Source organism: Callionymus lyra, chromosome 1, assembly GCF_982586985.1.
Source record: "Callionymus lyra chromosome 1, fCalLyr1.hap1.1, whole genome shotgun sequence".
Classification (NCBI taxonomy): Eukaryota; Metazoa; Chordata; class Actinopteri; order Syngnathiformes; family Callionymidae; genus Callionymus; species Callionymus lyra.
In genome coordinates, this window is record NC_141818.1 from 15,319,038 (window position 1) to 15,342,296 (window position 23,259).

At 37.0% G+C, this 23,259-nt stretch overlaps 1 protein-coding gene across 1 annotated transcript; it reads right to left on the reverse strand.

Moving 5' to 3' along the window:
* Positions 1-2,416: 2,416 nt before the first annotated feature.
* Positions 2,417-22,581, reverse strand: bco2l (beta-carotene 15, 15-dioxygenase 2, like). Its single transcript, XM_087794718.1, has 12 exons — positions 22,413-22,581; positions 18,314-18,491; positions 17,156-17,367; positions 16,678-16,793; positions 16,511-16,613; positions 12,468-12,608; positions 8,133-8,293; positions 7,706-7,876; positions 5,987-6,124; positions 3,229-3,411; positions 2,947-3,057; positions 2,417-2,739 (listed from the first exon to the last, which is right to left on the reverse strand). Exons 1-12 carry the CDS (start codon positions 22,438-22,440, stop codon positions 2,623-2,625), a joined length of 1,659 nt encoding a protein of 552 aa, XP_087650844.1. The 5' UTR covers positions 22,441-22,581; the 3' UTR covers positions 2,417-2,622.
* Between the last annotated feature and the right edge of the window lie 678 nt (positions 22,582-23,259).

Consider the following 23,259-nt stretch of genomic DNA (forward strand, 5'->3'; position numbering starts at 1 on the left):
TTTGTTGACTGTAATGACTTTTTATAGCCGACAGAATTAGTTTGGACAATATACGGTTATAACAGTTTAGTGTATTTCAAGATCTAATATTGAGACACTAATTATGGTTTTATTGATAGTAAAAACTTGATTTTTATATCAACAGCTATGAACGATGATCTGACAGAATATTGCTTTTTCTGTGTTGTCTTTTCTCTCCGTTAGTCACGTGATACACAAATGAGTTGGTACTTCATTTTTTAACCATTATTTGAAGATAATAGGGGTGGTCTGAAAATGTTTCATGGGTGTCACAATAATTGAACATCTGACACCCAATTTAAGAAACACAAATGCATTTTTGATGTGAAACATTTGTTATAATCATTTATGACTCTGTGAAAGGTGTACGGAAGCATATCTGTGTCATCAGAGTATTGACTGGTTGATCTAAGGGTTGGGATTATTTTCAGAGTAATCCATTCATTATTAGAGTTAAAACAAAAATGTATGTCCATTAATGTAGCGACAGGAGGTCATTCGTCTTCGTCCAAAAAGACACTTAAAAACATCCAAAAATACAAATAATAAACGGTGCTCGTCTGTAAAGTCCATATTATATTGAAGTTGCGACATGAGGAATTGTTCCTGAAAAAACTTAAAGAAGTCTGTATAGAAATATATATATATATACATTTTTATAATTAAAATCTTATTATACTGAGAAATGTAGGTGTTCATCATTTTTATATTGAAAGGTTCTCATTTTTTGAATAATTTAATTAAAAAAGTTTCCTTTTTTTCAATATGAATGATTTTTTTTTTAACTTCTAACTAAAATAATTAAATAAATTATTTTATTGCTTCTTTACTCTTTGCCATTTAATCTAAACACTACTTACTCGTTTGTAGTTGTAGAGAAACCAGCCCATGTTTTTTTTGCTGGATATTATATTTTTGTTGTCCTTATTTGAAGGCCGGTGCATGAAAAAAAAAATGCCATTACTCTCCACAGAGGAACGCTGGAATGCTCTCACATAACGATGGGATTGTTGGTCACCTCACTGACTGAGGCTCGGCTCCCTCTCTTGTTCACTTTAAACGCCAGCCAGCTCCACAAAAAGGTCCTGGCAATTTCCAAATCCCCCTTTTTTATGAATGATGGATGCCAGAGTGCTCATTCGAATCTTCAAAGCAGCAGCTTTTTTTTATCTACCTTGTCCCAGATTTGTGCCTAAAAACAATCCTGTCTCAGCCGTGTACGAACAATTATACCTTTTACTTCATGCTTGGTTGGCGCTTTGACGTGCGCTGTCAAGTGAGGACCTTATGTAGCCTTTTCAAAACCATGTCCAGTCAACTGGATTCACCTCAGGTGGATCTCAGGGTTGAGCAGAGACGCATTTGAATCATGATTTTTACAGAAAGCCCGGGTGGTGTAATCCAGAGCAGAGGGTTTCGTATGTAAGTATTTAAGTAAGTAATAATTATTTGAGAAGCTCCTTTTGCAGACCGGGGTCACAAGTCGCTTAAACAATAAAACAATACACCGTTTAAAATACATACACATTGAAAAACTTTTAAAGGCCAAGACAAACACAGCAGCCCCAATATAATTTAGCAAAAGCGTGTAAGATGTTTCTTGAAAGAGTCGTAAACTCAATCAGATGAAGAGGGAACGTGTGTGCGGAACCATCAGTGGATTCTGATCCACAGACCTAAGTGCCCGAGCTGGCATGTAAGGCTGGATCAGATCACAGATGTAAGGAGGAGGCTGACTATGAATAGATCTGAAAGTAAGAACCAGAATTTTAAAATTGATCCTGAAAGAAACTGGCAGCCAATGCAGAGTTTGAAGGATCAGGATAAATGAGATGCAAGTTCTCCTACTAGAGCAGATCAGAATTCTGCAGAGTTTTGTATTAACTGCAGATGAGACAGCTCCTTCTTGTTTAGACACCAAAATAAACTGTTACAATAGTCTAAACGAGAAGACATAAACGCATGGATTATAAACCTCAGAACATGTTGTGACACCATTTTTTCTTTTACAGATTACTACTAGTTTACATATTTTTCACAGTTGAAAGAAACAGTTTTTTGCAATGTCTTTGTCAAATACAATACCCAGGTTTTTCTTAGGCTTAGTTAGATGGACTGGCAACTAAAATGACCGTACATGTTAGTCTATAACTCTAAAAAGAAACTGATTATTCTGAAAATAATCCCAATCCTTAGTCGACATAAGGGTGAGTAGTCAAATTTGAATTTTGGGTGAACAAACCACTCAACAAATTTAATCGTTACTTTCCTCTTCTTGAAAGGATTGATGCTAAATTGTGTGTACTTATTCCAACCTTTTTCTGTGATAATGTTTATGTTTTCTTCCTTAATGGGTGAAAAAACTCTCGATATTTTTCTTTACGAACCAAATATATCTCTGTCATCTTTTTATTTAAACGGTTTTCTTGTACAAAGGTTTCAGGGATTAATAAAGAGTCTACAATAAAGAAAATGGATTTCAAGCCAACAGTCTGTATTTGAGGCTCCCGGAGGGTTACATAAAAAGAACACAGTGTGCAAGATTTGCCCACGAGCCTTATGTTCAACACATAGAATGATTTAAACGAAGCCTCTTGACATCTATCCCATTGCATTGAAGACTCCGTGGGTTCCGTACGGGACGTTCACGGGGACCTCGGCTCGACCCAGTTCAGTGAAAGTCTTTGCGTCCAGAACAAGCAGGAAGGTACTTTTCTCCTGCGAAGAGGAAATAAAGCTTCAGTGTTTAAGGCGGAAGAGAAAAAAGAATCAAACCTCCTTCTCATAATAATGACAAAGATAACATCAAACCATTTGTCTTCCCCGTCTCCAGCGTTCCAGGCACAGTTCTGGGTTAACAGACTGCAAATCACCCCAATTTAACAATCCCTAGATTGCCTTTGTCGGCTGTTTTTTGTCACTCACTTTTCTAGGTGTGATGATGACTGACAAGACCACTCCATCATCTTCCTCTGTGGCTCCGGGGGAGGCTACAAAGACAGGCTCAGACGGGTACAAGCCCGGGTAACGCCACACCTAGACAGGAAAGATTACACGTACGTTTCCCTTATTCGGAGCCGTTTCATGTTTAAAACCTTGGTATAATCTGTTGCTGCGAGTGGCATGCAAAATAACTTTGATGTGATAATAAGCCGCGCGGTTCAGAGCGAGGTCTCCCTCCGAACTCTCTTTGAAAAGATAGAAAACCTTAAGCTCCTTAGTGTGGACGTCCATCTTAAGCAGAGAGTCGCTGAAGACGTGTCCGAAGCCACAGGAGTAGAAGTAACGGTAAGGTCTGCCATTGTGTTTGTCGTAGTTGATCTGCGGGAACTCCAGACCGCCGTACTGCAGCAGCTCGTCACTGTGGAGCTCCTCGTGGGTCAGGAAAATCTGCCGGCAAGAAAAACAGAATTCTGAGCAGACTGCTGAGAAAATACACCTGGTTAATAATGCATTGGGTTAAGTTATTGAAGAATGTATTGCTGGATTTACCTGAGCTCAGTGTTTATGATCAATACGGAATCAGTTCGATATTTTAACGAGAACTTTTTCCCCACAATAGTACAACTTGATTCAGGAGCAAGTCATCCATTCATCCTAGACGCTGCCTTCATGTGCTCATGATGGTTTTTAACAACTGAGAATCAAGATAACAATGAAAAGCATCTGTCATAATCGTAAGATTTATGGTTCCAGTGCGTCGCTACACTATTTTTGTTTGATTTCGGATCAAGGTGCTCCATCAAAAAGACTGGCACTCCACAGGGATTTGTCTTCACCCCTTCAACGTTCACTTCACACAACTATGAGTAAAAATCCTTTTGAAATTTCATCAACTGCGATTCCTGAATGTGCTTTGAGATGCATGAGATCAGAGGGACAAACGGCAGTGGACTTTTATTCAGGTAGCACTATCCAATCATTTATGAACGCACATACGATAAATAAAAAAATCTTTAACATTAAACTCTAGTTTACACTGAGGTGGCAGCAACCTCAGCTACACAATCCTAAGTGGATTCAGGCAGGAAGTGAGACCGGAGTAGTTTGGATATATTTTGCAAACTTTGGTCCACAGTTTAGGCCGAAACAATACGTCCAGCCAGTAAGACAACCATTCAGGGATCGGCGGTTAGGGTTGGCAGGTGAGGTAGTTCCCCTCAATGTGCAGTCCATCACAAACTGTGTTGTTACATGCATTTGACGCGCGCTGGTTTCTGTATCTCTGAATGTCGCCAATATAATGCTCACAAATCCTTTAAAGTTTAATATTTGTAAGGGTCTTTTTTAGTTTCGCTGATCAGAAATACAACCGCAGTGAAAAAGCAAAGTTGGAGGTACACGCTAATGAGCCTCCAAAAACTCTCACATCTCCTTTGAGGCGGAGAGACTTTTAAAACTAAAGGAAATAAGGTGGAATTTTACAACAAAGTACCGGAGGTTTGTGTGGCAAAGGAAAGGCGTATAGACCATATTTACAGCTAAAGGTAAGACCAGAAACGTTTTTTATTTCAATCATCTAAAAAAGATAAGACTTAGAAAAATACTAAAGAATATTTAAAAACTACATTTTGACCTTAAAAAAAAATTTCTTTATCTCACGCTTATATTGACCAGTTTAATACTCAATATTTATATTTTCATTATAATAAACTTTAGTCCTTTTGAATAGATCTAGCCAATCACAGAAGGTCTGGTCTTTCCTGACAGCAATTCGTCTATTAACGTGTGAACTTTTTTTCCGTAGCATTTTAATACAAATACAGTGCTGACATCTTAATGCTGTCAGGCTATCTATCGCTCGGGATTCCTCACTCTTGAGCCAAATTTAAATCTGGAGAGCTCTCGCTCAAATTTACGGTAACTTCCTCTCAGTAGGAGGAAATAAACGTGTGGCTTTCAAATTAAGAGCATTGAAACAGCTGCGTTTTCCTCGTAATCCTTTATTATCACGGTCGTACTCTATACTGTTTAAAATCCAAGTTATCTAATCCTTTTATTTATTTAATCCTTTTAATTATTTATCAGTTCATTATATTTTTTTTCTATATCTATTGATTGTTCAAAACAAATCTAGATTTAGATTTTCAGCCAATTGAAAGGTCTCAGATCATTAAATATGGCAGGTATACAGTATTCTAAATATAAATACAACATAATATTACTACTAAGACTCTTATGTCAATGTCAAATATGACAGGTTTATGATGCTATTAATAAATTTGTATCCATAATCAAATACTGCCAATGATCTGGAGAATGTAGACTAATATTCCACAATTCAATTCAATATAGACTTTTGGAGAAATGATTAATTCAATAATCAACTGGCATGGAAGTGAGAGCATCAGTCTAATAAATAACAGATTTCAAAAAATGTAACTGCTGCCAATGAGTTTGACACATGTGATGTACATCATTACTCACCAGGTATGTCCTTTTCATTTGAATCGGTGAGAACATATTAGACTCATATTGACAGAATGAATACTAGGATGAGTTCCACAAAAAAAGATTTCGATAAAGGAAACGAGTCTCGACGGTTTTAGCTGCAACAATAGACGCAGACAGCCGAGATTGTGTGGCTGAAGTTGTTGCGACAGCCGGAACTACATCTTTTCCTTTTAACTTTTCACCTGCGCGTGTGCATGTCAGCACACGTGTGTATGTATGCGTGTGTCTGTCCGTCAAGTTATGAGTCAGCTCGCAGAGTAATTTGCAAAATTGGAATTGTTCACTTCGGTGGAGAAAATTCATTTTGACATAGCTTTTATCTGCACGAATGTCGTGAAATTACCGCGCCGCAGAAATTACACTCCAGCTGGATAATTGCACGGGTACGTAGGAGTGGACCGACAGTATTTACCATGATTACAATCCTTACTTTTTTTTGTAACTTTCTTCAAGTCTTTCTGAAGCGGCCACGGCTCGCCTTTTAATCACTTGCAGCCATGTTTGATCCTACCTCTCCTGTGTGGGTCTTCACGGCTGTGGCTTTGCAGTCTTGCAGATACACCAGGTTTTTATCCAGAGGAGTTTGATCGTCGACTGTCAGGGGGAGGACGTATCTCCGCGGCAGGTTTCTGCACATGGAGTTGTAAAACTGACAGAAGCAATCAGAGACAGATGATGTATCGTCAGTGGGTGTCGATGTAGAACACCCGGAGACATCTTTGTGTTCCGGTCACAGTTACAAAGTGACATTGGATTAAGGACAATATCAAAAGCCTCTTTCATAAATTTGCCAATTTGTCTTTCAGAGAGCAAACAGGACGCCGGAGGAGAAGGAGGCAACAGAGGTCACATGACGAGACAGAAGAAGATAAAGCACAGACAGAAATATGGAGGAATTACAGGATTGATGTCTGCTTTTGATTCTGGATGTTCCGCCGCAGAAGTTGATACGTTTATGTCTTTTATTATTGCATATTCATCCAAATTTGATCTGAATGTTATAAAATGTTCTTCATTAGCTGCATTAATGAATCAATACTCTGGACTTTTGATGTTATTGGATTAGAAATTGAAGTCTGAATTCAAGTTTTGGTATCTGTCAAAAACGTAATGTCTATATAGGAAAGTAACATGAAATGAAATGGGACAAAAACATCTTCATTTTTTGCAAAACATCTGCTCTCTCAAGTCCCTACTTTGCAGACTCTCCTTTAGGCCCCTATATACTGTACATATACACACACATATACTGTATATGTATACGTATATATACAATAGAAGGTGTTTCTACTTGGTTTTGTATGGTGTACAAAGGGAGACCTTCAAAAATCAAAAATTAAACTTCCAACTTAGATTAAATTTAACACTTGTGTTATCTCAGGGTCAACGTGACCCAAAGGCCAAAATACAAATGTAATGTTCGTCTTGACCCAGAGGCAACACAAGGGATAAAACAATTACATTTGTTTTCAAGCCTCTGGGTCACCTTGACCCTTAAAAAACACAAGTTTTAAAACATGTTTATTACATACTTTGCAAAAAAGGATTAGCTGAATCTGATCTTTGTTTGGAAAATAACGTAATTTCTTGGTCCTTGGAGAGGCAGGTGGAGGTCTGCAGCAAGACCCCCTTGTCTTTTGGTGGTTTTCTGTATGAATTTTCTCAAGCACTCAGTTCTATTTAGTGCCATCAAAAACCCAAAGTATCTAGAAAGAAATATTGAGTGACAAAATGTGTTTTTTCAATATATCTTTAGAGGTGCATTTGCAACGAATTGGGCATGAGTTTCATTCTTCTGTCTGGTGAACTTGATTTTTCTTGCCTTGAGCCAAAACAAATCTTGATTCCTTAGTGAGAGTTATTTTAATTGTCACCAGAAATGCGCTCCTTGGAGGAGGTATCCATCGTCTTACTCCTTTTCTTCTCTATGTTTTTGGTTGGACATATTCAAAGAATTTATAGCATTGATTTTATTGCTTTTGGCTCTCTTGGAATTTTCAAACCTCAATAAATATTTGTCCATAATAAATTATTTGTGGGTTTAAAGTTCACTCAATTCAAGGTTTATTATTTAGTTGTTGTTTTTTATTGCCTTTTTGATTTAAATAAGAATGGGAAAGAATTCAAAATTAACACTTTTTTCACCAATCTTAATGAATGTGTTTTTTGCATCTTTTGTTTTTTAGTTTTCGTGCCTTGCAGATGATTGTTGTTTTTCTTCCATTAGTACCTTGTCCACCTCCTCTCCTGAGCTCCTTTGCAGGTTTTCCAAAGTGAATTCAGCGATGGCGTCGCCGTCGTCTCCACAGCACATGTCCATCACCAGGTAGCCGTTGTCTTCGTAGGCGTTAATCTGGTGCAGAGTGAACATCGGCCCCGCCAGGTATTTCACTTTACTCACCTGTCGGAGGAGCACGTGTTTAATAGGACGGTTGGTGATATCATTGAGATGCTCAGCACTTATTATGGTGCTGAACCAGATTGTTTATTTGTTAATGTGTTTTCAGGGTAATGAGAAAATACGCCATCAGAGTGTGACTTCATCTAGAGGACGGAATGTCATCACGCGTTTCAGATTTACCTCATTTCTTTTGTTTCCATTCTAATAATTCTGCGGCTAGATTCGTCTTAAACCACGAGAATCGTTCGCAGATTACCTTGCCGGAGTGTCTGTCCACCAGGTGGAAGACAACATTCTGTTTGGGATCCCAGGTCATGACCTTGTGAAAACTCTTTCCCTGAACTCTGTAGAGCATGAACTTCAGCAGGTCCAGCTTGAGGGGCTGCTCGACGAAGACAATGTAGTTCTCCGACATCACTAGAAACACAAGACGACAACAAAAAGAGAGTGTTTTTAAAGAGACAAAACAGACTTTACCCCTGACTGTGAATCTACAGCCCTATCTGACTCTTTAAATATAGTTTTTAATCATGAAACAACAAAATCAATTCAAAAATATTTCATCATGTTTGTGTCATTTTAACAAATTTTAATTTGCATTCATGAATGAAGAAATGATCAATTACAGTGGAAATAATTCAGGTGATTATAAGATCCTTATTTTATTTATTTTTTAAAAACATACTGGTTCTGTTTTTTATTAATCACTTATTTTGCGTGTTACGTTTTCATTTTATTTCGTTCTTTTATTCTGTTCAGCCACCACAAAAAAAATCCCATGTTGTGTTTACAACACTGGCAATAAAAATAGAATATATACAGTATATATAATATTTTTAATTAAAAAAAACTATATATCTTGTAAAAAAAACTAAAGAGATATTAAAATGATTAAAATTGGACAATTTATATCTAATTTTAAAGTAAAATGTATATTTCAAGAAACTACTAATTAAAAGGTAAGTATTTAAAATTTAAAAAAAAAAAATGGAGGAAAAAGCAAATTTAAATACACCAAATATATTTTGGAGCATTTTATCAAATATATAGGATTAACTTTATCAATATAAGTTAAAATGTACCTTTGCCAAGGAGGTATATACTTCTAGGGGCATTTGTTTTGACTGTTAAATGAAATTTTTAACTGGACATCTAATTAAAAGTGATGGTCTGATGAAGCTTCATGAAGCAGTCATGTTATTTAGAGGTCAGTAGGTGGCGCCATCAGTTAAAATATCATGTGATGTTTCATTAGAACCGTTGTTCAAAAACAAAGAAAAATAGTATCCATTTGGTGGAGTCTGAGAATAATGACACCGCTTCATGAAGTTTCATCAGACCATCACTACTAATAATCCTAATAATAGTTCGTCAATAACCAATGTAATTTTGTTGACTTGTGTTCTTTATCTGGAAGTACAGTCCATTTTATGAATTGTCATTGGCTTTTCTGGCTTTTAATGTGTCACATTTAGTGTGTCACTCTAGCGCTATTAACACTATAATGATAAATAATTCAATCGATAATACAGAAATGAATCTAGGACAATAATTATGGTAAAATAAACCGACAATATAGGGTACGCGTCTCAATGGCCACACAACCCCAACCCCTGATAAAAGTATTTTTTTGTATTTTCAACTAATTATTCAGGAGAACTTTTATTATTTTATTGACTGAAACTTTTTTTGTGACAGCTGTGAGTAGAACATGAAACAATATTTAATTCATTGTGACCCACAGTTATTTTTCCTTATATAAACCAACACATTCTACTTTATATTGGAGACAGAAAATACAGCAAAGTCAATAAGGCAGTAACGGAGGCTGAAACTCAAAGAAAAAGGAGAAATCTGTGTACCGGCCTGACTCAGTGGCTGCTGGATTCATAAGGCTGCGTGTTTGAAATTACTTTTGTAGTTTGAATTATTTGATGTTTCACAGTGATAGTAAAGCTGCTGATTCTGTTTCAAAAGTTTTACGGGAAAACTGGGTCTGATTATTAAAAAGAAGGAACATTAACAGTCATGAAACGACTGAAAGTTGCTGACTTCGTGCTTCTATTCCCTTTGTTTCCACAGCTTTCTGGATGTGTAATCTATGACTGGTCAATTAAAACTGATGGCCACATTATTTCATTTATTTGTCTTTTTCTGACTGATAATTAGAGTGTGGTCGACGTCAGTGTCTTCTCTTTGGATGTCTGGGATGTTTTTCTACTCAAAAAGATTTACTTGAGAAAGAGTGCTTTGTGAGGATCAAACCCTAGTCATGAAGATAGAAAGGCAGTCGTGTTGTTCCTAGGAGGCCAATTTGGGAGGTAACTACACGATCAGTCACGTAGGTTTATCTTAAAAAAGTTTGGGTTTTGTCCAGTCTCCAACATCACAGGGATACATCATCATATTAAGGCATTTTGGTGACACTTTCTTGTCGTAATTCAGACCATTCTTTGCTACCAAAACATGTCAATGAGGCTATTATAATTCAGTCAAAATTTTAACTTTACTCATTTGTCTACTCGCCCTCATGTCGACTAAGAGTAATGCCTTCATTTTTAGAGGCAAACATGTTTGTTCATTTTAATGTAGTGACTGGAGCTCAGTTGTCGTTGTCGTCGTCCTCATTTTCTTCCAAATAGAGATACTTAAAAACATCCAAATGCCTCCATCGTGCTCGTCAGTAATGTCCATCTTGTATTAAAGCCTCGACATTAGTAATTGTTCCGAAAAACTTCAATAAGTCTTAATTTTAAGTTTGTTTGCAGCAGAAGTTATGAGTCTCTCAATTCCTGCCTGACGTCTTTCTTCATAGAAACACATTAGAGTGTCAGTGAGCAAGATTTACGCTGGTATCCTTAGCTAAAGACAATCTTAAAATATTGATTTGTTTATGTTTTTCCGAAACAATTTCTCATCTTGAGGCTTCAATACAAGATGGACGTTGCAGGTGAGCACTTCAGAGGTATTTGGATGTTTTTTAAGTGTCTTTTTGGACAAAGATGAAGGAAAAGACTACTGAGCTCCAGTCGCTACATTAGCATGGACATGCATTTTTGTCTTTAATTCTGAAAAGGAACAGATTACTCTGAAAATAATCCCAACCCTTAGTGGACATGAGGGTGAGTAGAAAAGAGTGAAATTTGAATTTGGGGTGAACTATTTCTTTAAGGGTGTCATGTCTATTCAGCATATCCATGCGTCTGTGTATTCTTGCCTGGACTATTGTAACAGTTTTTTTTCATGTCTTAACAACAAGGATCTGTCTCGCCTGCAGTTGATTCAGAACTCTGCAGCGAGTATTCTGACCCGCTATAGTAGAAGAACTCACATTTCTCCGATCCTTAAAACTCTTCACTGGCTTCCAGTTTTTTTCAGGATCAACTTTAAAATTCTGGTTCTTATTTTCAGATCTATTCATGGTCAGGCTCCTCCTTACATCAGTGATCTGATCCAGCCTTACATCCCAGCTCGGGCTCTGAGGTCTGTGGAACAGAATCTACTTATGGTTCCACGCACACGGTTCAGGACTAGAGGAGAGAAATACTTTCAGGCTGTTGCTCCTATGCTTTGGAACGATCTTCCTCTCTCTTTGCGCTTGATGGATCTACTGACACTTTCAAGAAACATCTAAAGACGTTTTTATTTGTGCAGGCTTTTCTTGATTTTCTGGAACTCCTGTGTTGTTCTCAGTATTATCTTGACTTTTAAAGTATATACTTTATTTAATATTGTTTTGATTGTTTAAGCGCTTTGTGACCCTGGTCTGGAAAAGAACCTTATAAATACACATTACTTACTTACTGACTTACATGGGTCAAGGTTAGATTCCTGCTAAAATTGCTTCTATCTAAAGCTTAAGAATAATTTCTCCTGCGACTTAAAATCATGAAAAATTAACCAGTCAAATAAATATAACTTAAGAAAGTTTCTTTGAAGTGTGTTCCTCAGACTTCTTTATCCTCGCCTTTGTGCAGAGTGGATGTAAAGATTTGTGTGACTTCTCAAATGCGGGGTTTGAGTCCCGCGATCATGAAATGGCGAGTGCGGAGTAAACACTGTAGCCACGCTGACAGAAATATGGCTCGGGTAGCGCGGCTTGATTCTGAGGTGCCAGCGAGTCTGTGAGAGCGAGTTTGGTCTGCTGGAAATGCAAACCATGACATAATTAGGAGCGTGGTCCACTTCACTGGCATTATGAAGTCAGATTTGTCTCGGTTGATCGGCATCATCTTCACACTTCATTGTCTGCGCGGCTAACCGCCGACTGTCAATGTCAATTAGAGTGAGGTCTGCGTCACGTGCCGATTATTCATCTGTACTGCCTCGCCGTGGAGTTGTTGCCACAATAACCCTCGTCAATCTTCGTCGCCAAGGTTTTCTATTCAGGTTCATCGGTGAGGTGATGACAATCTTTTCTTTTTTTTTTGAAAAGGGATGGTGTCAGAGCAGGGAATTGTTACCTGTCCGTCTGAGACAAAAGCAGCTGCTCTTCACACTCAGGATTGTGCGAGAAAAAAAACATGTGCTCCTTCTGTCAAGTACACTCATCCAGTCAGCGCCACCTCAGAATACATGCAAACCGTCTCACCGAAGCTGTGATAGTACGAGGGTTTCCTGGTATCCGAGGCACGGATGGAGCAGATGACTTTAGCTCCCGTCAGGTCTGCGGAGTCCTCCCCTGACCTCATTTCCTCTGGAGGAGGAACGCGGATCACATTGTAGAAGAATCCTGAAGAGACCCGGGTGTGTGTCAGTGCATATTAAGGCGAATAACAGAAAGGAAATGCAACAATCACGTATAAATATCAGCACCCGAAGGCAGTGAGTAAGTCCTCAGAGCGGGACGTTGTTTACGTAACGGAGGGCCGACGTGCCCGAGAGTCTGACGGCGAACTCGTTAGTGTAGTTTGCCTTGACAAGTTTAGTCGGGACTAACTGAGCCCAGAGACATGAGGGGACAGGTGAGGGAGCAGACATATTAAAAATAATTAACATTTAAATTAACAATAGCCAGAAGCTGTTTCCTCAGCTTGTTTGGAAGCTTCCGGTAGACCAGGGGTTGAAAAGTAGTAGATGCTGTACCGAGACTATAACCCTGGCTATAGAAAAAATAAATATATTTGGGAGGACAGAACAATATTAATTTCTTTATAGTATTTGAATACACTTGAAAAGTATTTAATGAATTTAACACTTATTTCAAGTAATACATTAAATAATTTTCTACTCTCGCATGTCAACTAAGGATTGGCATTATTTTCAGAGTAATCTGTTCCGTTTTAGTGTTTTAGTCAAAAATGTTATTTCATTTTAATGTAGTGACTGAAGCTCAGTTGTCTGTTGTCTAAATCTTCGTCCAGGACACACAAACATCCAAATAACTATGTTGTGCTCGTCTGTAATGTAAGTCTTGTATTGAAGCCTCGACAAGAATTGTTCGAAAAATAATTAAACAAGTCTATATTTTACAGAAGCTGAGAAACCTGGAGGTTCTGCTACAAACTATCTTAAAATACAGAATTATTATATTTGTTTGGCAAAATTTTCTAATGTCAAGGCTTCAATACAAGATGGACGTTACAGATGAGCAGTATGGAGGTATTTGTATGTTTGTAAGCATCTTTTTGGACGAAGATGAAGACAAAGACAACTGATCTTCAGTCACTACATTAAAATGAAATAACATTTTTACTCTGGAAATAATCCCAACCCTTAGTCAATGTGAGGGTGTGAACTATTACTCTAATATGGATTTCATAGAAGAGAAAGAAAACTAAAAATAAACGTAAAAAAAAAACATGCTAAACAAGAGCTATTATTACCGTCCTTTAGCGAAATAACTCAAGTTAAATTTAAGGGAATGTTGGAAGTCGATTTCTGGATTACAATCTGGTACCATGAATCGTTGAAGAATGTGTTACTGTTTGTGAAGAAAGCTGCAGAGTTTTTAGTGTTTGTTGTTCTAGTGGGAGGATACTGCCACCTGTTGCCCAACTCTGCTCATTCGGAGTAGAGTTTCATTGACTAGCGATGCTAACTAAATGCTAACATATAGACATATGAAGGTCAGTAATATTGGTTGAAACTATCATATTGGTGGGGATTAAAGGCGTTTAAATAATTTAATTGTTTGTATAAAAACTGCAAACCCACTTAATACCATTGTTAATAGAGTAAACTATATAAGGACAACAAAATACTTGACATGAAAAAGGCAAAACATTTTTGAATAAAGGAAAACCTGTGGATAAAAGAACGAGAAATGAATGAATGAATGGTGGTGGTGTTGCACAAAGAGATAAAAGACGGCTAGTCCTTTTTTTGTACAGTACTGTTGAAATGAATTCTTGCCGGACCTTTTTTTTATCTACATTTTAGGAACACGACCAGTACATTTTTTCATCTGTTCCTTTTTTAAATGTATTGAGATCCGTTCAAACTGTAAATAGTTGTTTTTTCAATAGTTTGTCTTACAGAGAGATGAGTGGGATATATCAATAAGGGTGGTTTCAATGGTCCTTGTTCAACGCTGGTTTTTGTTCTCTTTTTAAGTCTGTACTTTGGTTATTTATGGCTGGTGTATTCACACTAAAATCAGCTACATTTATCTGAATTAAATATCCAAGCTCTGAATTCATCTCGCCCTGGCTCCTCCTTTCAGTCTAGCTTCCATTTGACTAAAGGGCCCTTGAGCGATTTCACCTAGCATTTCATAATACATTCTGACATAACGTTGTCTGTCTGTAAATCACAGAAGAAAAAAAAAGTACAGATGATGAGAGATCCTGATGTGGATAATGAACTGACATATATATTTACATCTGAAATGCCTCAGGAGGTTCTGAGAGAAATGTATTTTTCTCCTTGAGGATGTTTTGAGGACATTTTTGTTTGGAATGTTGTCGCAGGAGACGAAAGTATGGATGGATTAGATGAGTTTTTACAACTTACTGTCGAGCAAATTAAATGTAAGATTATGACCCCCAGACGAATATTCTTTAGGACCTAATTAAGGAGTAATATCTTCAAACACTTATTGCTAAATGAGTATATTAGTTACGATGTTTAAGAAGGTTTAAGAAGACATGGCGTGACAGTTTTATTCATGGTACATCATGAGCACAGAGGAATCAGGTCATCCATGGTCCTTTTATTAAAACAATTCATTAAGACTTGCATTATAGTTATTGTGTTCACTCTCTATGCGGAAAAGTTCAAAGTTCAGTTCCCGAAATTTAAAATAGTTCAGTTCATGATTTATTTTTTACATTTTAAACTAAATTCACACTAACTAGTTTTTCCATATGTTGAGGTGAGCTACATTTTTAAAACATTTTAAACAAGTTATTGCCACATTATAAAACATTTTTAACTGTTAACTTTTATTAATAGTGACGTAAATACAGTGTACTTACAGGCAGGTATTAAATGAATCTTTTCACGGGTAAAATGTATGAAACTTTGCTTGAAGAGCAGTGTCCTGTCTTAAGTTTTATTTTATTCAGAAAATAATTAAACTTCTAAACATATAACTATATAAATCAGCAAATATATTTTTTATTTGTTTTACTTTCTTCAGCCACAAACACGTCTGCTTGTCTCTGCATCTCAGCATACAGTGAAGAATGTCAAAATAATCAACAACGCAGAAGTAGCTCCATAATAATGTTACATTTTAATGAAAATATATAGTTTGTGTGACCCAAATTCTGCCTCTCTAGATTTTATTTTTATTTTTATATTCAACAGATGCTCAACAGCAGTCTTATAACCACCAGAAACTTTCAATTATTTAATTAGTTTGAACATTTAAATTAAGTTTAAAACGTTTAAAATAACTGACGTTTTAATAACACAAGCACTTAAGTTTCCAGATTGGCTCTTTTTCTGCAATACATTAAGAACTTTTTAGAGTGTGTTTTTAGACGGTAAGAAATCTTGCTACCTATTGAAAAACATGACATGAGAGAGTTTAAAGTTCACAGAAGTTACACTACATTCAGTTCACGTTCGTCCAAAATGTGAACTAGTTCATGAACTATCTTTCAATAAACGTATTACGGCAGAACAATGGCTATAGGCGAAGTTATGGTTACACAGGCCAAAACTGAGCCATTAATCGTAATACCCATTTAAAATATTCAGTTTTTAAGTTCCATGTTTGAACATGTACTGAAACAATCTCAGTCAGAATCATCTTGGTAATGCAGTCTTCTGGTTGAGCCAAACTGTGGTTGCTGGTCTTAATTGTGATTGGCAGATGAAACTGTGCCCACTCTGTTGAGGCTACGTCAGCTAATAACAGGCTCACATGTCTGTCAAGTCAATCTTGTCCCTTATTATGAAACTTCAGGAAAACTGACAAATGGAAATATAATCAAAAGGAAAATGTCAGGGAAAAGAAATCTCCTTTTTTACCGTTTGGGCCAATAGTGATATTAGCCTTAGAGACCCAATATTGTAAACCAGACTGTACTAATAATTTTGGATGCGCTTTGGCTGGGTGTGTACGTGACTGTCGATACTCTGTAGCAACCCTTCAACTGACTTTGGCTTTTATGTATACAGGATGTGTTGGAATAACAATAACTTTTTTAAAGATTGTTTAATAGAAAAGACAAGAATAGTCACCATTTTTGCCGTGGGAGTTGCCCATGTTGTAAGTGGCGCCCTCTTGGTCGTAATGAGGATGAGCTGTCGCCGAGTTCACGGCAATGAAATCGTTCCAGTTCACCTAAGATTTCACACAGTAAGCACAGCAGGAGTTCCAAGATAACATATTTTTAACCAGTACTTGCCTTCTCCTTCGTGTCAAGGCTCTGTGGATCTATTTTCCTCATGTAGTTGGTTTCTGTGCTGACGTAGTAGTCGCCGTTGTACTTGACAAAGTTGACGCTTGCGTTGTCCGTTGCCTCTGTTCAAAGAAAAAACTTCACTGACGCAGCACTTTATCATATTTTCATAGTCATATTTGGCTGAAAACAGAGGGGGTTTTGGCATGAACATGTAGCTACAACTTTCATTAGAATGTAAAGTGATGTATAATAGCGGCGACAAACAGACGCTCCAGGCGCTGCATTGAAAAGTATAGAATGAATAAAATATCCTCTCTCTTACTTGTTTGATTTTCTTAGCCTGCAGTGATCCGCTTGTTACTTATGTACACAAATATATGCAATGCTATTGTAATGCATTCAACACCGGGAGCCGTATTACGCTCTTAAGTGCATTACACATGAGATTATACTAAATTGTGGAGACAGGAAAACAACGTACTGGGCATCTGGAAGCGTGAAAAGAATCTGGCAAATATGTTCTTGCACGGATCCGGCATGGCTAATGTGCCGAATTCCGACACCACAATGCGGTTCTTCTCTGAGTTTTGGACGTATGAATCACTTCGCAGGAAGCGGCTGCTGTAGGTGACCTTCCCCTCGCTAATGTGGAATCTGTGCATCAGGGCCATTCCATCGAACCAGTGGGTGTACCTGAGTGAGAGGAATCATTTTAAGAGACAAAACAAGGCGGCGAGGCACGGATGTGACAAATGAAAGGTAATGAGGTCTGAAATATTCCCGGAACTGAATCATCACAGAGGTGAAAATCTTAAACACTGCTGAATTTTAGACAACAGCCGCCGGGATTGGGAGCATCCAACGCAGACTGAGAAATGAAACAGCAGTTTTCACATCATTTTAGTGGAAGATATTACAGAACCAAAATGATAGATTTATTAATAACATCAACAATGCTGCAGATCTGTGAGCCCCAGGACATAAACTGCTGTTTTTTTATTTTTATTTTTCATATGTTTTTTTTATGTCAGCAACCAGACCTTTACTTGAAAATCTTTCATAAAGATCTTTCATATATGCTGAGCGGGAATGCTTTTTATTAGATACAGGAATCCTCTTAACAGCTGCAGCTTTTATTATTATTATTGTTCTTTCTTTGTAAATATCATGAATTTTATTTTATTTCTCAAAGGTAACAATTTAAAATATGGTAAACAAATGCATATTTGGGGATTGACAAAATTTAGTCATCAGTATTATTACCGATGACTAAATGCGGAAAATAGGAATATTAGCAGAAGTTAAAAGGTGGTACAGAAATGCTGAAAACAAAACAAAATGTATAAGAAGTATATTTAGCAGGGTGGTGTTGAAGTATTGAAATATAATGTTTTTTAAGGTTTCAAATTAAGAATACTTTGCTAAAGCATTAGCATGGAAAAAGCGTCTTCCTTTTAAGCCAAGGAGTGACTTAACCCTCGGCTCTCTGTATAATAATACACATTTAAAGAAGTAATCTTGATAAATACACTGATTAGATTTTTAATATTAAACAAGATCATTGATGATTTGATGATAGCTGGGACAAATTCCTAATAAAAAAAATATACAAATACATGCTGTGTTGCTCATGTCTTACTTGTTGTCTCCGAATTCAAACTTCCCAGGTCCATTCCTCAGGAGACTTCCATTGATCCAAGACGGAATACTTCCCTGGATGGTGGTGTGAATCGGCTCTGGCGTTTCTTCCACAGTAGTCACCAGGGCAGAAAGACTTTCCAGGCCTTTGGCTGCTGGACATCTGTCCCTGCTGGGAACTGGGAGGTAGGGAATAACAATTTTATATATATATATATATATATATATATATATATATATATATATATATATATATATATATATATATATATATATATATATATATATATATATAAATTAGTTCTGTCGTTTAATGATTCTTAATTCACCAATAATTGACTTTATTAAACTTGAATAAAGACTCTAAGCCGAGTAAGAATCATTTATTCATCCTATTTTTACTGTAGTTTACAAACAAATGTTGATCACATATTACATCAAAGGCAAGATAAAGCTTACAGTTGATAACACAAGGAGCTACAATGAATTAATACCTGTTTAAATATCCATAATTTTGTGTGTGGTTTTTGTTTGGGTACTACAGTTTCCTGAGGGCATTTTATATTTGAATTATTGAAGTATATACTATACTTTGAATAGCCATTGACAAAAAAATTGTCATTGGACAATGAATACATCACCCCAGGGCAGATCCAATACTATGTGGTTGTCTTTTCTTCGCTATTTTTGTAACCTGGTGAAGATATGTAAATAAAAATGAACATATAAAACAAGGAAAATTTGATCATTTTGACTACTGCAGGTCACCTGGGTTTATTTTCAATGCATTGCTGTAGTAATATTAAATCACTTTTCTTTAATTAATCTTTCTGTAAAGATTTTCCCAGAACAAGTTGAATTTTCAATTTGTATTAAGAGGTTCAACATTAAAAAGACAACTTTATAACATGTTAAATATCTTCGGATGAGATAATAAAGGTTTACTATTTAAGATCTTACAATGAAAAGCTTTCATTCCTGGACTTTTATTCATCTTTTTTTCTGTAAATTGTGCAGTTTCAGTTAGGTTTATTTTGTGTGTGAAAGAACTTGAAACATTTCCTAAATATAAATTTAGATTACAAAGTGTATGGTTTTAAGAAAAGACACTAAAAAAAACAACACAAACACACAAATACAACCCATATACAGCTAAAATAAAATATCCTTCTGGTTTAGGTTTAAACTCAATAAACACGCTCCAACTCATCCTGCAACCAAACAATGCTCCCTCTTCATCATGCTCCCTCTCAGTGAACTCATCAAGGTAACAAGCGATGAATACCAACCTTCACTGTTCATGACAATGGTTTCATTTCTACTTTCACAAATTGTTTCTTAATCGTATCAAGTGTTCAGGATTTGTTGGTTTGAGAACCTTGTGTAACACTTGATGCATACTTCTGCTTTCAGTTTGAATGTCCTTAATCTAGAAGAGCTACTTTACTGTATTTCGCAAAGTCGAACAAAAAAAAATGGTTGCAGTTCACTTTTCTGACACTTGGATATTAGTGTAAGCAATTATAAGCAAAGAAAGAGCTTGTCCAAAAATATTTCTAATCTGATTAACGTTTGCTTTGAGTCGCTCTTTTGGTCAAATCTCCCGCCAAAGTGTCCCCAGGGTTGTGCCCTCTGAGTGACTGCAGCGATATCTAGTGCCTTATCTGTTATCCAATAACCAAATACAGATCATTGCCTCATATCTGCACTCACAAGTGGAGCTGTAAAAATATGAATGACACTGGCAGAAGTCAATCATTGCCGCTCAATAACACGTCACATGACGAGCTCGGGTTACAAAATCTGCTTCTTTACAAAGAGAGCTGATATCAGCGCGGAAAATAAATAAATAAAACACTGATGCTGATTTCCTATATGGCGGAAAGAGGGGAAAATGGAAATCGTGTGATAACTGCTGACGCTGGTGGCGAGACTTATTACTCGTGTTGACAATGAGTGTTTACCGGGATGACAACTATATATAGAGACATGTAATTATTGACCTTCCATTGAATATTCCAGAATATCTGGTGAATTCATTTGAATAAACCGCAATGACTCTTCCGACCGCCTTTAACACGACGGTTATTTCGGAAGAAAGTGTCGATTGACTGAATGTGTAACTGCAGGTTTTAACAGCTCAACGAGACACCTTAGAAAAGAACAATAAAAAGTCTATATAGCTACAGCTGTTAAGAACGAAACATGGGAAGAAGTTGCTGAGCATTTCTTATCATATCATTGAAGAATATATTTCTTGCAACATTGAAATCAAGCTAAATTGTAACTCTTTATGATGAGACCAGCCTGTTTTCCTTCAATAGAATCCAATTTTTTTGAACAGAAACAAACATCTCACCAAACTGTTAAGGATTATGGGATGGTCTATACAACAGCAGACGATTCTGTTGCATGATATGTTGCGTCATTGTCCCGGTGAATGTATTCTATTTACGTATACGAGACCCTCATTTTGCTCTGCTGGAGGCTCTATCATGGCATATTTAAAATGTGCAACACAATGTGTTTGGACCACGTCGTGGAGAGAAGAGTTTTCATTTCTTTTATTGCGCTCATATATTCTTAAAATGGCAACCAAGCAAGAGAATTAGAGAGATCTTCAACTTGGCACGTTAAAATAGGCTTCATAACTACGGATGATTAAATAAACATTCAAGTCAATGTTGCCTTATATATGTTCTGCACCCTCTGTTTTCAATACTTTTTTTAATCATTTGGATTGTGCTTAAATTACTGCATTAATCCATAAAACAAGCTAGTCTCTTGCACAGTGCTTTTCTCTGCACAAAGATCCCACCCAATCATGGCTCCTTCACCTGGAGGTGTCATGAATACCAGTGGTCAGGGCCTGGTATTGGGCATCATGTTTACCTTCATCATAGTTCTTCAATAGTTTACAGTTTAACAAAACTGTTTTAAAAAACAATCTTCTCCGCAGCTAAAGGAACAAGAAAATCCTGATGCACTCGACTCCATCAGCTTTTAAAGCGGATGTTTGGACATAAGAAAACAATGAAAGCATTGATGACTTCATCAAGACTCGTATGGTCTGTAAATTCTGTGACATCAGTATCAAGTGCTCAATACTACAATACTACAAATATATCCTTGTTACTAAAGTATCACAATATATCGTATTGTTGTTCCTGTATCATTATCGCAAGATACGTATTTGTCAATACACACCCCTACTTACTATTAGTGTCTGAATAGTGACTTATTTAAAAAGAAACTCTTGTTTGGTCAGGTTGCTAAAATAATATACATGTTTTAACTTGTGAAAATGAGTTGATCACAAACTCTAAAAGGATGTTTTTGTAACGGTTAAGCCAGGCCAGAACCACTGCTGATCTTATGGTGAGATTTTCCAGCACTTGAGATTTTTTGTTTTGGTCATTCATGCAAAAAAAAGGTTCGCGACCACTGACGCATAAAATCACCTTATCACCCTCCATGGTTTGGACCCGTGGAGGGGAGAGATAATACATGATAGATGAAAGATGTCGGAGATGGACGTACCAGGTGAAAGATGAAGAGTTATTGTAGCCACCCATCTCAAAAGCAAATGTTTTCAATGCAGAAAAAGTCATATTCCGCAATAGAAGTTCTGATGACGCACAAACTGGCTTAAATTTCTCCAAAAAACGTTGTGCCAAATTTCTTCCCATCCTTTATTTGGACCGCACTTAATATCTTGGAACATTTACAAGCAGGAAATATCCATAGTCTCAGGAGAGCAACTCAAATTTGTACCTGCATCCAACAGCTGACAGATGCAAGGATATTATCAGTGTCATTTGCTTCAGCAGCGGTGATGACTGCACAGTTACGTATCGCCTCATATCATAAACCAATAAGCTGTAAAATAAAACATATTTTCTTGCAGAGAAAGTTGCTGATTGTGAGTATTTGCCAGTCAAACAGTCGTCCTTCAAATGAGCTCCATGACAGAATAGCAAACAGCTGGTGCCTGTAGGGTTTAAAAATGTCTGTTGACTCCCCAGATTCTGGAGTGTAACGTGTAGTATCTCACCAAGGTCACGAGTCTGGCTAAAGATTTAAAAGTGTTGTGTACTCACTGCTCTGTGTCTGGGCCGTCGTCGACATTGCTGTTGGTTGCACGGATCTGATCAGACCAACATAGAGGATTTATAGACGGCCGGAGGGAAGCCTTTGAACTTCTGCTCCACTGCCAAATCCAGGAAGTGAACTCTGGCACCAAACAGCAGCAGGGCGCGGTATTGACAACATCAGCACGGAAACGACTCCACACAGGCCAGAGAGAGGTGGTTGTTTACATGTGTCACTTTGTTTATGCGGGTACTTATATTGTGTTTTTGGTAATAACAATAAGCCTTGAAAGTTTCCTTTTGCTTCCTCTTCACTATTTTCATGAAAGGTTCAGCTGCTTCTCAAGTCCTTAATGAGCATGTTTTTAAAAGCCATTGTTCTTGAGCTGGTGGGATAATTAAACCGTTTGGCTGCAAGTTATTAAATGAAACTTCAATTTCTTTTTTTTTCTCCACAAGTCGCCACGATCACATTAATGGTTTTCAGTTCAGCATCTGACACTAATTTAGAGTATTATAGCTTCCACTTAGAGGAAATGACTCGGTGGAGACAGAAGGTTCAATTAGCAGGAATCTTACATTCTCTGGTGGGGAAAGAATGTGTGACACGCACCTCGCAGGTGACAGTCGAGGTGGCAAGATCAAAATGTAGCAGGTGACGATAAAAGATTTCTTTAAGGACCTGCCAGCACCAGTCCAGGTCAGATCACAACATGGACACAGAGAATTCCAAATTCCAGCAAAACCATTTCCTTTATCGAACCAATACATGGATGCACCTCATGATGCAGAGACCAAAGGTCAGCATGGAGGATCAATCTCCAGAAAGAGAATGATGCATTTAATTAGTTTTTTA